Source organism: Gossypium hirsutum, chromosome A06, assembly GCF_007990345.1.
Source record: "Gossypium hirsutum isolate 1008001.06 chromosome A06, Gossypium_hirsutum_v2.1, whole genome shotgun sequence".
Taxonomy (NCBI): domain Eukaryota; kingdom Viridiplantae; phylum Streptophyta; class Magnoliopsida; order Malvales; family Malvaceae; genus Gossypium; species Gossypium hirsutum.
The window spans coordinates 738,406-750,617 of record NC_053429.1 but is presented as its reverse complement, the minus strand read 5'-3'; the positions used below and the strand labels follow the sequence as shown (position 1 = coordinate 750,617).

At 30.3% G+C, this 12,212-nt stretch overlaps 2 protein-coding genes across 3 annotated transcripts; both read right to left on the bottom strand.

Moving 5' to 3' along the window:
* Nucleotides 1–1,888: 1,888 nt before the first annotated feature.
* Nucleotides 1,889–8,022, bottom strand: LOC107943431 (cytochrome P450 90A1). Of its 2 annotated transcripts, XM_016877186.2 has the most exons (10): nucleotides 7,661–8,022; nucleotides 6,460–6,781; nucleotides 5,196–5,345; nucleotides 4,898–5,081; nucleotides 4,734–4,813; nucleotides 3,904–3,990; nucleotides 3,714–3,792; nucleotides 3,091–3,197; nucleotides 2,861–2,985; nucleotides 1,889–2,172 (listed from the first exon to the last, which is right to left on the bottom strand). In XM_016877186.2, exons 1-10 carry the CDS (start codon nucleotides 7,915–7,917, stop codon nucleotides 2,067–2,069), a joined length of 1,497 nt encoding a protein of 498 aa, XP_016732675.2. In that variant the 5' UTR covers nucleotides 7,918–8,022; the 3' UTR covers nucleotides 1,889–2,066. The 2 variants fall into 2 exon arrangements, with proteins under 2 accessions (XP_016732675.2, XP_040970679.1); XM_041114745.1 differs by lacking the exon at nucleotides 2,861–2,985.
* A 1,188-nt stretch (nucleotides 8,023–9,210) lies between these two features.
* Nucleotides 9,211–12,170, bottom strand: LOC107943429 (probable jasmonic acid carboxyl methyltransferase 2). Its single transcript, XM_016877185.2, has 4 exons — nucleotides 12,057–12,170; nucleotides 11,539–11,946; nucleotides 11,177–11,449; nucleotides 9,211–9,755 (listed from the first exon to the last, which is right to left on the bottom strand). The coding sequence occupies exons 1-4, from the start codon at nucleotides 12,120–12,122 to the stop codon at nucleotides 9,387–9,389; spliced, it is 1,116 nt and encodes a 371-aa protein (XP_016732674.1). The 5' UTR covers nucleotides 12,123–12,170; the 3' UTR covers nucleotides 9,211–9,386.
* Between the last annotated feature and the right edge of the window lie 42 nt (nucleotides 12,171–12,212).

The following is a 12,212-nucleotide window of genomic DNA, read 5'->3' as shown; positions in this document are numbered from 1 at the left end:
TTTAATTTGATAAGATTCAATATCTTTAATTTTTATTCATTCACATAAAATAAAACATTCGTTTAATGGTGTTATAAGCTCTCAAATTTTTTCAAAGAAATCAATTAAGATTCTTTCAACTTTTTGCACCCAATTGAACCCCTGACAAAACTAATCAAATAGGCCCTTTGACTGATGTTGATCTCTAGTATTTAATAACAATGTTGGAGTGGCTGTTAAAAGATGTCATGTTAGCATTGTTTTTGTTGATGTGGCAATACTACATTAGCAAAAAATAAAAATTTAAAATTTAAAATAAGTACACAATGAATCTGGATAAAAGGTTGTCCGGATTCATTTGAATATGGACACCTAGTTGTTTAGATACATTCTAGAATTATAAAAAAATCATTAAAAATTAAAATTTATAATTAAAATCACAAAATTTTATAAAATTTATAAAAAAATATTTTCCTATATCTTAAAGCAGAAAATGTTATAATTTATATATATATATTTTTATATTTTTTTATTCAAGTGAATAATAGGACTAGAAATTAATGAGCCTAAAATCAAGTTAAGACATAAAAAAGATCTTATCCAATCCAAAACAAAAATAAAATTGAAATTAAAAAGCCAAAATGAAAATCCATAACAAATGGGTTTATCCAACATTAAAGACCCAAATGTAGATGCTCAGTAAATGGTCTTGACTCAAACACTGCTCAAAATCCAATTTAGTTCAATTAAGGAAATTTCTTATCAACAAAAGATCATTTATGTTGGATGAAATTCGATGCCTCTATTAGATTTGGAGACGGATTCGGGTGCTCTCGAGATGAAGGTAAATTGTGGGGGGCACCATAGCTTCTACTTCAATATATTTTCTGAATGCTTTAGTCAATGAGAAGATTTGGTGATCGAGAAAGAAAGTAATATGAGCAAATACAAAGATGATCCTGTAAGGGATAATACCTCTTGTCCTTGTGTTTGGTCCCCAAGCTTGCTTCTTATTGATTGGTGGTCTAAAGCGTGAATATTATATTAAGTTGATTTGGTGGTGTTTAACAATTAATATATGGGTTAATATTACTTTTAGTCCCTGGACTTAGCAATTAAGTCTATTTTGGTATATGTACTATTTTTTTTTTCTATTTTGATACTTGAATTTGATAACTAAGTTTATTTTAATCTTTGAACTTGATAAATATAAAAAAATTAATGGCATGAAACTTTGAGATTGTGTCACATCATCACTTGAAAATTAAAAAATAATTTTTAAAAGGTTTAGGTAATGATATGACATAATCTCGTTGTACCACATCAACAACAACTAGAACGAATTCTTTTTGTTTGCGTTAATTGCTTTTTTTTATTTGCTCATTTTAACCTTGCTTTTATCTCTTTGTACAAAAATGGAAAAAAATATATCATCATGTAGGAACCATCTTCGAAATTTGGTCAGGATAAAGTAATATTTAATCTATAAATTTGATATATTTTAATTTTTTTCGTTTAGATTAGTCCTTAAATTTAAATTTTATCTAACATATTAAATGATGTAGTAAAATTACGACGTGTTATCTATTTATTGATTTGACATCACGTCATTAATGATTTTAAAGACAAATATCATTTTAATAAATGGAATTAAAGATCAGATGCAAAAATCAAATATCTCAATAAAATATTTGTTAAAGTACATGAATTAAATTTAACATTTTAAGTAATTAATTGATTATTTATAGCCCTTCAATAGTGAATACTTAATTTATATTGGTATTAACCTCCACACTTACCATATTTGAAATCTCTAGTTGAAATAGTGTCACGAGTTAATTAAATATCATATCAATTTAAAAATAAATAAAAATTACTTTTTTACTAAAATAATAAATATTAATTTAAAGGTGTTTTTATCGTTTTATATTTATAAAATTTATAAAATGTTTACACAGAGTTGAATTTAAACTTAAAATTAACACTATTAATTTTAGCATTTCAACTAATACCTTATTTGATTTTTATACAATTCTTCTATATAATTTTTATTTTCATTTACTTTACGGATGTAACATAATCCAATATTATTCTGTGTTACTAATATGTGACAATTGCACAGGACAACCACTCCTTAGCCTTGAAAACAATGCCCATTTCTCAATACTTAAATCCGAATCCATTACCTTCCACCTGAAAAACAAAGCAAAACATAATTAATTAAATTAGGAGGTTGAAGAGATTAGAGGTTCAACTTTTGATTCAATTCATCAATTCAATCACTTAAAAAATAACAAGAATTAATAAATAATAATTTTTCTTTTTAAAAATATTTTAAAATTTTTAACATTATTCAAAATTGATAAAATAAACGAAAACATGAAAAAATCCAAAAAATTATTATAAATAAAAAAATACTCGATTTTTTTTATTATATCCAATTTTCAACTAGTTCAAAACCAAAGTTTTAGAATTAGACGGGTGGTCCAATTGGTTAGAACATTAGTTTTTGATTCGACCGGTTTGTACAATTAAATTGAATAAATTGTTAAAAATATAAAAAAAAGCAAAAGAAAAATAGAAAAATCAGTTTGATTAATCCGTTTAACCGGTTCGCGACTCAACCGGTCCAATCCCTTATTTCAAACCGATATTCTAATTAATTATTGGTCTAACCAATAACCAATCAATCTAGTCCGGTTCTGAAAACAATGTTAAAAGTAGTTCAAATTATTTTAATTATATGCCATCGTTTAGACCTAATCCAATCCTAAATAGTTATCAACATTTTTGGGGACTTTAGGGTTATTTAAATAGTTGTCAATAGATAAAGATAATATATAACCCAATGAAGTACTATAAATAAATAATGAAAACTTGCTTGTATGTGGTTAGTAGACGGTGGAGAAAGACGAGCATCATAGCTTTAGCCATGTTTATTCCCAAGCAAGTCCTTGCTCCCATTCCAAATGCTAAGAAGCTGTATGGCTTACAAAAATGTTCATCCTATGTGGTGCAAAAAAAAACACACACACACACACATTCATCATTCTTCCACGATTTTATAAATCAAAATGGTTGTTTTTTTTTAGCATAAGCAAAGATACTTACATCAAACCTTGAAGGATTGAAGTTGTTGGGTTCATTGTAGAGTATTGGATCAAGATGTATTGATCTAGCATCAATGTTCACATTCCACCCTTTCTTTATCTTGTATCCTATTGGCAAAACAATAAAAAATATAAGATAGATCTATGAATTCTGATTTGAGTTTAATTTAATTCAATTTGATTATATAAACATTTAATAATTTGATCAAGGTTAATCTAAACTCGAAAATGACTTGAATTCAAGTGTTAAATCCCAAATAAAAAACTCAAAATAACCTGAACTTGAAAAACTTGATTAAGAAACTCGAATGACCCTAATTAAAATTGAGTTAAACTTGAAATAACCTAAGCTTAGGAGCAAAGTCGGAAGTTTTTTTTTATAGGTACATAACTTAATTATAAACTTTGGGAGGGTTATAAATTTATCATTGAGAAAAGAGGACAAGAATCCTTGCCTCCACCCGTCAAATTCAAGATTAATTGAATCCAAAACGATTCAAATCCTATGAAAATTTTAAAATTTAAGTTAATCCAATCGAAATTCAACTTGCTCAATTCACATTTCATTATTACCTAATATAAGAAAAATAACATTAAATTTAATCTTGGTGGTAGAAATCAAACCTTCAATCTCACAGTCTTCGAGTACAAGTCTTGGGAACCATGGTACGACAGATGCCATTCTCAGTGACTCTTTAATCACCTGAGATCATCACCTTTTACTTCATTAATATGTTAAGCTATTGCTTGAAGTTGAGAAAATTTAAAACCTTGAAGAATTTTAAAAAAATGCACCATTTTCATTTTGCTTAACCTTAGAAGCATAGGGCATTTCATTGAGATCGTCCAAAGTAAGAAATGACTTTTTTGAAGTTTTTTCCGCAAGTTGACGTTGCTCAGCCTGCTCTAGTCATTAAAAACCAAAAAGTAGAATAAGTTACTTAAATCTAACTGAAATTATTAAGTAGGATTGAGTTAATATACCATTTAATACTTGAATTCGGCTTCAATATTCAGCTTTAGTAGAAAAACATAAGTATTTAATTGGGACAAAAGAAAAATTCAGGTACCAAATTAAACGTTAAAGTCAAACTCAGATACTTGTATGAAACAAAGAAAAACTCAAGAAATAATTAAACAAAAACACTCAGGTACCAAATAAAATATTAAAGTCAAACTCAGATACCAAATTAAACATTGAAGCAAACTTAAGTATCAAATTGAATGGCAAACTCAATTACCAAATAATATATTATTTAAATTACTTAAATCTAACTGAAATCATCAACTACCATAAATTTGGCTTGAGTTGATATATCATTTGGTACTTAAATTTGACTTAAATGTTTAAATTGATAGACTTTTTTGTCCCAATTTGGTATCTAAGTTTGACTTCTATATTCTATTTGGCATCATGTGGTACAATAAATATTTGAGTACTGTAGTATAAAAAATATAGGTATGTAATTGAGACAAAAGAAAATTTCAATACCACAAATTTACCATTGAAGCCAAACTCAATTACTTATATAGAACAAAGAAAAACTCAAGTATCAATTAAGAAAACAGATGTACCAAATTGAATATTGAAACTAAACTCGAGTACCAAATAGTATATTAACCCATTTGGATTTTTCTACTTGCCTTGATTGCCTCAAGGGCCTCTTCATTTTCCCCTAGATACTTGATCATCCATGTGATTGCACTTGCTGTTGTATCTTGGCCTGAAATTTGATGAACAAAGGCTAATTGAAGATTATGAATGATGAACATTGTAATGAAAGCAAAAAAAAAAAAGGGGGGGTCACCTGCAATAATCATGGTCAATATATTATCTTGAATCTCTGCATCTGTTAGTCTATGCATTCCATCAAAGCTAGAATTGTCATCCTTTGCCAATAGACATTGAAGGAAATCTTTGGAATTACGGTCTAAACCCGTTCTTCTTCTACTAATGATCTTCTCCAATGTGCTCATGATTCTTTTTCTAGCCTGGTTTTGTAATTGGAATTTCAAAGCTCTAGTGCTAAATTATGGGATTCATGGGGTCAATTTTAGAAAAAGGAAACCTCAAAGGGTTCTTTTTTAAATTATTATTCTGATTACCTGAAGGCCTTTGTAGAATCCTGTCCGAGGAAACCTCAAAGGGAATGCAAGCATCGCTTTACAAACTTGACTTACATCTTCTTGCAATAACTCTAGCTCTACTTCACTTTCCAAACTTAGCAACATTTTGCACATTGCCTTGAATGTTATCTGCACCCAATTCAATTTCCAATCTATCAAATAATAATCTCTATATATTTTTTATTTATGTTAATTTCTTTTAGAAATACTGTATTCTTTAGTCTTGGAACCAAAGACTACTGAAGTATTACAGGCAAGAACACTTGAGCGCATCAGGATAACACATTTTTCAATCACACATCACAAAGCATGTGTTGAGAGTCTTTCATAACTGAGCTACTCTCTCACATAAGGTACCCATATAGCAAGGTCTAGTCTATAAACATCTCATCCATACAATCTTCATTATTGTACTTGGCTTGCCCTAAACACTTATCTCGCTATTGTTCGACCCTCAGGGCTCTCATCATCATTATGCGAACCTCTCCCTTTACTCATCGTACTAAATTTTACATCAACATTGTTTATTAACATAATACCCCAATATTTGCTACTTGTTGTTGGGGCTTAACATTGTAAAAGGTCACAAAGCATTCAAGAGAATTCAGCTTGGATGAAACCCAAATAAAATTTGTTATACTTACACCTAGCAAGTTCACCTCATGTCCTAATTACTTTATTAGCTAACGTCACAAATAAGGATCATCTTGCAAGCTAAGAAAACCTACAAGCCCAAGACCCTGCAAATTCAAAACTCTATGAGCCCAAGTCCTCGAGAAATTACACAATGGGGACTCTTAACGTGGACAGAATACCTATCACTTGTACATCTCATATATTTATTGGTTTGACATTACAATCATACTTACGAGAATAGGATATCAATAGGTCAGTTAAGTTGTAGAAATTATTGAATTAATATGAGAATGACACGTGGTGTCTAAGGAATGACTAGGGGCACCTCTTTTAAGGTCCACAGACTTCAGAATAAGACAACTCTCTTTCATCACACACTCTCAGCAATCTCTCCCTCCCTTTTCTCGAACTCTAGTTGTCTTGAGAGACTCAAATTTCAATCATCTTTAATTCTTTAATTGCCTATAACTCTCCACCTGACAGATGTACTGTCATGAACCACAACAATCCCAACTTTATATCAACAAAATTAAAAGAGCAACCCATCATGCCAAATCATGTATACACCTAAATCTTGATCCAAGAAAAGGATATTTCATTGGCAAACCTTTAAAGCTTCATCAAGTACTATGATAGTGCCACCATGTTCCCACCCATTAAGAGCATCAGCAACGAGTTGGTCGAACTGTTTTACCAACAACGATATGGAATTCGAGGAGAACAAGTTGATTAGCCTCGCACGAAGTAGCTTATGATGGTGGGGCGAAGCACAAAGCAAGCTTTGATTCCCCACTAGCTCAGCAATTGACTTTATGTACCTCTTTGTGAATCGACCCTGCTCATTGTTTAGTAATGTTTTGGCTGATTCGGTGCTCTTTACAAACACATGCGTCTCGCCAAATATGTTGGTTTTGAAGCAATTCCCGTATCTGTTTTACAAAATGACTCTTTCAGCAAAATTTGATAGTGACCCCATTGAAAACAACAACACATTCATTTGCAAATTGTTGAAGAAAATTATATTCTTTTTATCAACTCGATTGGATGCTTTGAAAATTTGGGTTATTGAAAAAAATGTGCGAAACCCCCGAAGTCGATGCTTATTCCCCAAAGAAGTGTGGGTCTTAAAAACAAGGCTTTTTTAGACTTTTTCATGAAAGCTGTGCTTTGGAAACATAGTTGAGGAATCTCAAACAATTTAGTTTAGTATAAGTGGGAAGCCACAAAATTTTTATGGGGTCTGAATTTAGTTATATTATGAATTAAAATGTAATTTTACAATTTTAATAACTCATATTTATAATTTTAAATGATTAAACTAAAATTGTATCTTCTTTGAAGGGTTAAAATGTGATTTTACTATTTATTAAATTAAAATTTTATAAAATTTAAAGGATTTAATAAAAAAAAACCAATGGTTGTTCAATTTGGTATCTGCGTTTGACTTTAATGCTCAATTTGTTACTTGATCTTAGCTTCAATGTTCAATTTAATATCTAGACCAATTGACATCATGTGACCTAATTAATATTTGATATTTGTGCTCTAGTAAAAAAAAGTAATGGTACTTAATTAGGAAAAAAAAAAGGTCGTGTACTAAATTGAATATTAAAATCAAACTCAGGAATGTAATTGGGACAAAAAAAACTTAGGTATTAAATTGAAAAAAAATCAGGTACCAAAATAAACATTGAAGATAAACTTACGTACCTAATTGAGAAAAAAAACTGAAAGTTATTGAAACCAAAATTCAAGTATCAAATATGATATTAACCCTTTGAAAACAAAGGCACCATAGTCGTACATACCTTTCACTTCGTACACGTACGAAGTCATAAAAACCTTTGTCACCATTAATGGCTGCCATAAACTGGATAGTTTCCCCGATAAACGGCAACCCTAGACTCCCCGGAGGAATATTACTGGTCCCGGAATATTCCCCGTTAAGCTGCCGCAGCACCATCTTCTTCCACAGCTCGCTCGCAACAAAAACAAAGGCACCAACACCCAAAATTGCGTATAAACAAAGGCCATAAGGACCTACTTCCACCAAAACCTCAAACATTTTTGTTCCTTTTTTCTACTATACTCTCATTTGAGAGGGGATGATATTGATGATCAACAACTTCAAGATTTCATTATATGCTTATCTGAAAAGCCTTTGAAAATTTCATATTGAATCATTGAATCGGAAAAAATTAAGCACGTTTACGGTTTAAAAAGAATGATATGTTGGTGTATTGGCCTACAATGATTTTGCCTATGGTGCTTGAAATCATTGGTTTTCCTCTATTTTCAATGCTGAGTGCACTTCGAGTGGATGTTAGTACACTCTAGAGTAGTGGCACTAGGAAGTTTCTGATCCGGTTGGGTTTAGACCGTGTTAATGTACAATCAATGGCAGATTTTGGGAATAATTTTAGGGGGTTTAATTAAAATTTTCAAAAACTTTGGGAGTTTAATGAGATTATTTTTTAAAAGAATTAGGGTTTAATTAAAATTTTTAAAAATTTTGTGAGATTAATGAGAATTTTCAAAAAATTTAAAAGAGCTTAATTTTTTTAAGAAGACATAATGAAAATTTTCAAAAGTTTAGGATAAGGACTAATTAAAATTTTCAAAAAATTTCAAGGGAGAAATGAAATTTTCCAAAAATGTTGGCCCCTTGGACACCATTAATTTAAGAAAAAAATATTTCTTAAGAAAAGGAAAAAAAATATGATATTTAGTAACTTTATATTTTTTTATTCCAAAAAGAAGTTTGAATTTTTTTAAAATGTATCCATATTTATAAATGATTGGTTAAAATTTATTTAGGTCAATTTATATGAATTTAATAAAAATACATTAATTTTTATTTAATATTTAGTAATTTTATATCTTTAATTAAATTTTCATGCCATAAACAACCTCACATATTTTTTAATATTTAGGTTATATTCTTATATATCTAGTTTTCATATGATATATATTATATAATATATATAAATAAAAGAAATTTAACATATTTTGAAATTGAACTCGCTAAGCTTTGAGTTTAATAAATTATCTTAAAATTTAAGCGGACCTTTGAACTTGAATGGATAATTATAATGTTTTAAAATCGGATTGGTGATTTAATCGTTCAAATCATGGGTCTCTGTTTCGATTATCGGCCTAACAATATTTAAATTTAAAATATTTAAAAAAATTATAAACGGACTCAATTGTCGATTTTTATCTTAACTTTTTGGTTTGCTTGAAAGTCGATTCAATTCTTTTATTTGGACCAATATACCAATTAATTCAATCGGTTTGATTAATCAATCCAATTCAATTCCAACAACATAAATTTAGCAAGAAAAAATACACACAAAAAAACATAACACGCCTAACGAAAATTATCGAAATTCAGCCATCAATTAACTAAATTATACGAAGCCAATATGAATCGTGATGGGATATTGAGAATATGTGTATCAAAATACAATCCCATTACAATGGCTGGTTTCTACTGTGATGGAACTTATTGCGATTTCCAATTTGATTATGGTTTTACCACTTCTTAGTGAGGGCCATCACCAAATTGATGTACTTGGTTCTAGACTTGGACAAGTGAGTCCCAACAATGTCTCCATATCTAATGAACAAATCATCCATGACATCAGGTTCGATTCCGAAGTGAGATTCGAGCATCGATTCAACAACAGCTCGGATGGCTTTGGCCACTCGTCGTCCGACCGATAGCTTCCCATGAGGGGTATGGATATCGGTCACAGCACCACCATCCCAATCGATTTCGAAAGCTTCAAGGCGACCAATGGTGAAGGACCCTTCTTTTTGTATCTCATCTTTTATTTCCTCAGTGCATGGAGCATAGTATGGGGCATTGAAAGAATCAAGTTTTTCCTCTTCAATTCGACCCTAGAAAAAGTTCAATAAGATATATTAGTCATATAGATATTTGGAAAAAGTTCAATAAATTAATAAGTTAAATATAGTATGATTTGGTCCTTAAATTATATTAATTTTTTTTATTTTAGTATCTAATTTTTTTATCTCATATTAATACCTACACTATCAATTACACGTGACGCACCATGTAATGTTCCTTTACACAACAATTGGTGACGTGATATCCGTTACAATAATATTCAAAATTCAAAAGGAAAATATAAAATATCTAATATATATACATATATAGAAATTCAAAATATAAGTTAAATCAACCTAGAAAGCTCAGTCCATATATATACTTCCACCTTTTACTGATTTATACCATTCAAGAATTTTATTCTTCTCTAATTCTTGAGGTGATTCTTTTCATAAGTGATAAAAAGAAAAGAGCTAATAATAACATGAAAAATCCCAAAATTTTTGGTAAAGTTTGAGATTTATTCCTTATCCCTAAAAAAGTGTAAAAAAATTTTAAATCATTTTTTTTAATTTAAGAATTTTAGTTTAATTTTAAAACGGTCAATATTTCATGTCAAAATTTGTCAACATGACATGGTAGTATATAATTGACTGAAAATAAATATAGTAAGTTAAATTTTTTTATAGAAATTAATCAATCAACAATAAATAGGACATGGATACGAACATCTTTTTCCTCTGATTTAAATTTTATTTTTTAATTATAAGGATTAAATCTTAAATTTTGTTAAAGTAGAAAGACTAACAACATATTTTAACATTTTTGTTCTCTTTTGCGGTAAAAAGTATTGTAGCATGACCTGAACTCGGTTACGAGTTGTTTCACAATTTAATTATCTCCATCGTCTAAATATGTAAAAAAAATTAAAAGGTTGTGGAATTTTAAATGAGAATAAAATGGAGAAATTTTAAACCTTGAAGTCCACATGCAAAACGTTGCATGGCTTTGATCGATTCTCATCTTGCATTTAAATCCTTCGAGTTTGGCCTAATCTCGCGACCTTTTAATCGAGTCACATGACGTGATACTCACATTGTGAGAATGAAATAATCTAGTTGTAAATTTATGAGACTAAACAAAAGCAGAATTGAAAAATATAAACTCAAAGTCTAACCTAAAGCAGACTAGGTCAATCCAGCTGAGCATGCCTATCTAGTGATGAATACCACTATCGGGGTGAATTAAAAAAAAAATTAGGGGTAAAAGTTACCATAATAAAAATATAATTTCACTGTTTTAATAATTTATATTTTTATAATTTTTAAAAGATTAAATTAAATTATTATCATTATTATCTTTTTATTTTTAGAAGGGTTTAAATGAAAAATTTTCATTTTACGGTACGCAGCTGAACACTGCATGCATGTAATTAAATCAAAACATTGAAAAGAAAAAGCAATATATATACCTCTCTAGCCAAGCTCATGATTGCTTGGGCCAACAGCTCCCATTGGTAGCAGCTATTTTCGGTGGTGGGATCGGTGGAGCTCCGGCCCATGAAAGAAAGGACCATGCGGCCGCCTGCAACCAGTTCCCGGGAACGTGACTTTATAAACAGTGAAAAGTCATTTCGAAACTGCAGCAAGTAAGCATCCACCACGCTCTGTGGGCTGCTCTTTGAAATATACAGCTTTCCCTTATTCAATCGTTTAAGATCATTGCTCTCCAACCCGGCCGGAACCTGTAATATTCAACGAGTAAATATCTTTTATGTTGGTTTTACAGTTTTGAGAAAAAATTAAATTCGGGTTAAGTATTATAAGCACTAACCTGTGAGAGCCAATGAAGACTAGAAGAAGAATGCACGAAATGCAAGCTGTTAGTAGGGAACAATCTACCATAGAAAGACCCCGGGGCACCCAATATGAAACAAGACTCGCACTCGAGACCTTTCTCTTCCTTAAGTCTATCGTAGAATGCTGGTAACGACATGAATATGTTGTTGAAATCATTGCTATAAAGATCATTCAAGAATACCCTGTACTCCGATACCATCCGACGACCGAGAAGACGATTCGCAGCTTCCACCGTGTCCATGATCTCGGAGATTACTGATAAAGAGTTCGGTCCCGACGAGCAACCTAAGTCCGCAATTCCCATGCTTTCTATCACATTGTTGCATAACATTTCTAGCACTGCTTCTTTCATGATTGGTTTACCAACAGATATGATTTTGCTCTGAAAAAACATGAAAATTTTGAAAAAAGAAAATTTTATGAGCAGTAAAACATACATAAATAATGCATTGGTTTCGAAAAAAAGAAATCCAAATATTTAAAAAAAAAAACCTGAACAGTGGAGTTCTTTGCATAGCTAGTGTCCCCATTGCCTTTGTTCATGTGAAGTACTTGCATTGTTAGCTACTTAATTGCTTTTGCCTCGCTACTTTTTGTTCTATTTCCAAGGCAAAATGAAGAGCACCCTTTATATAGAATGGCAAATAT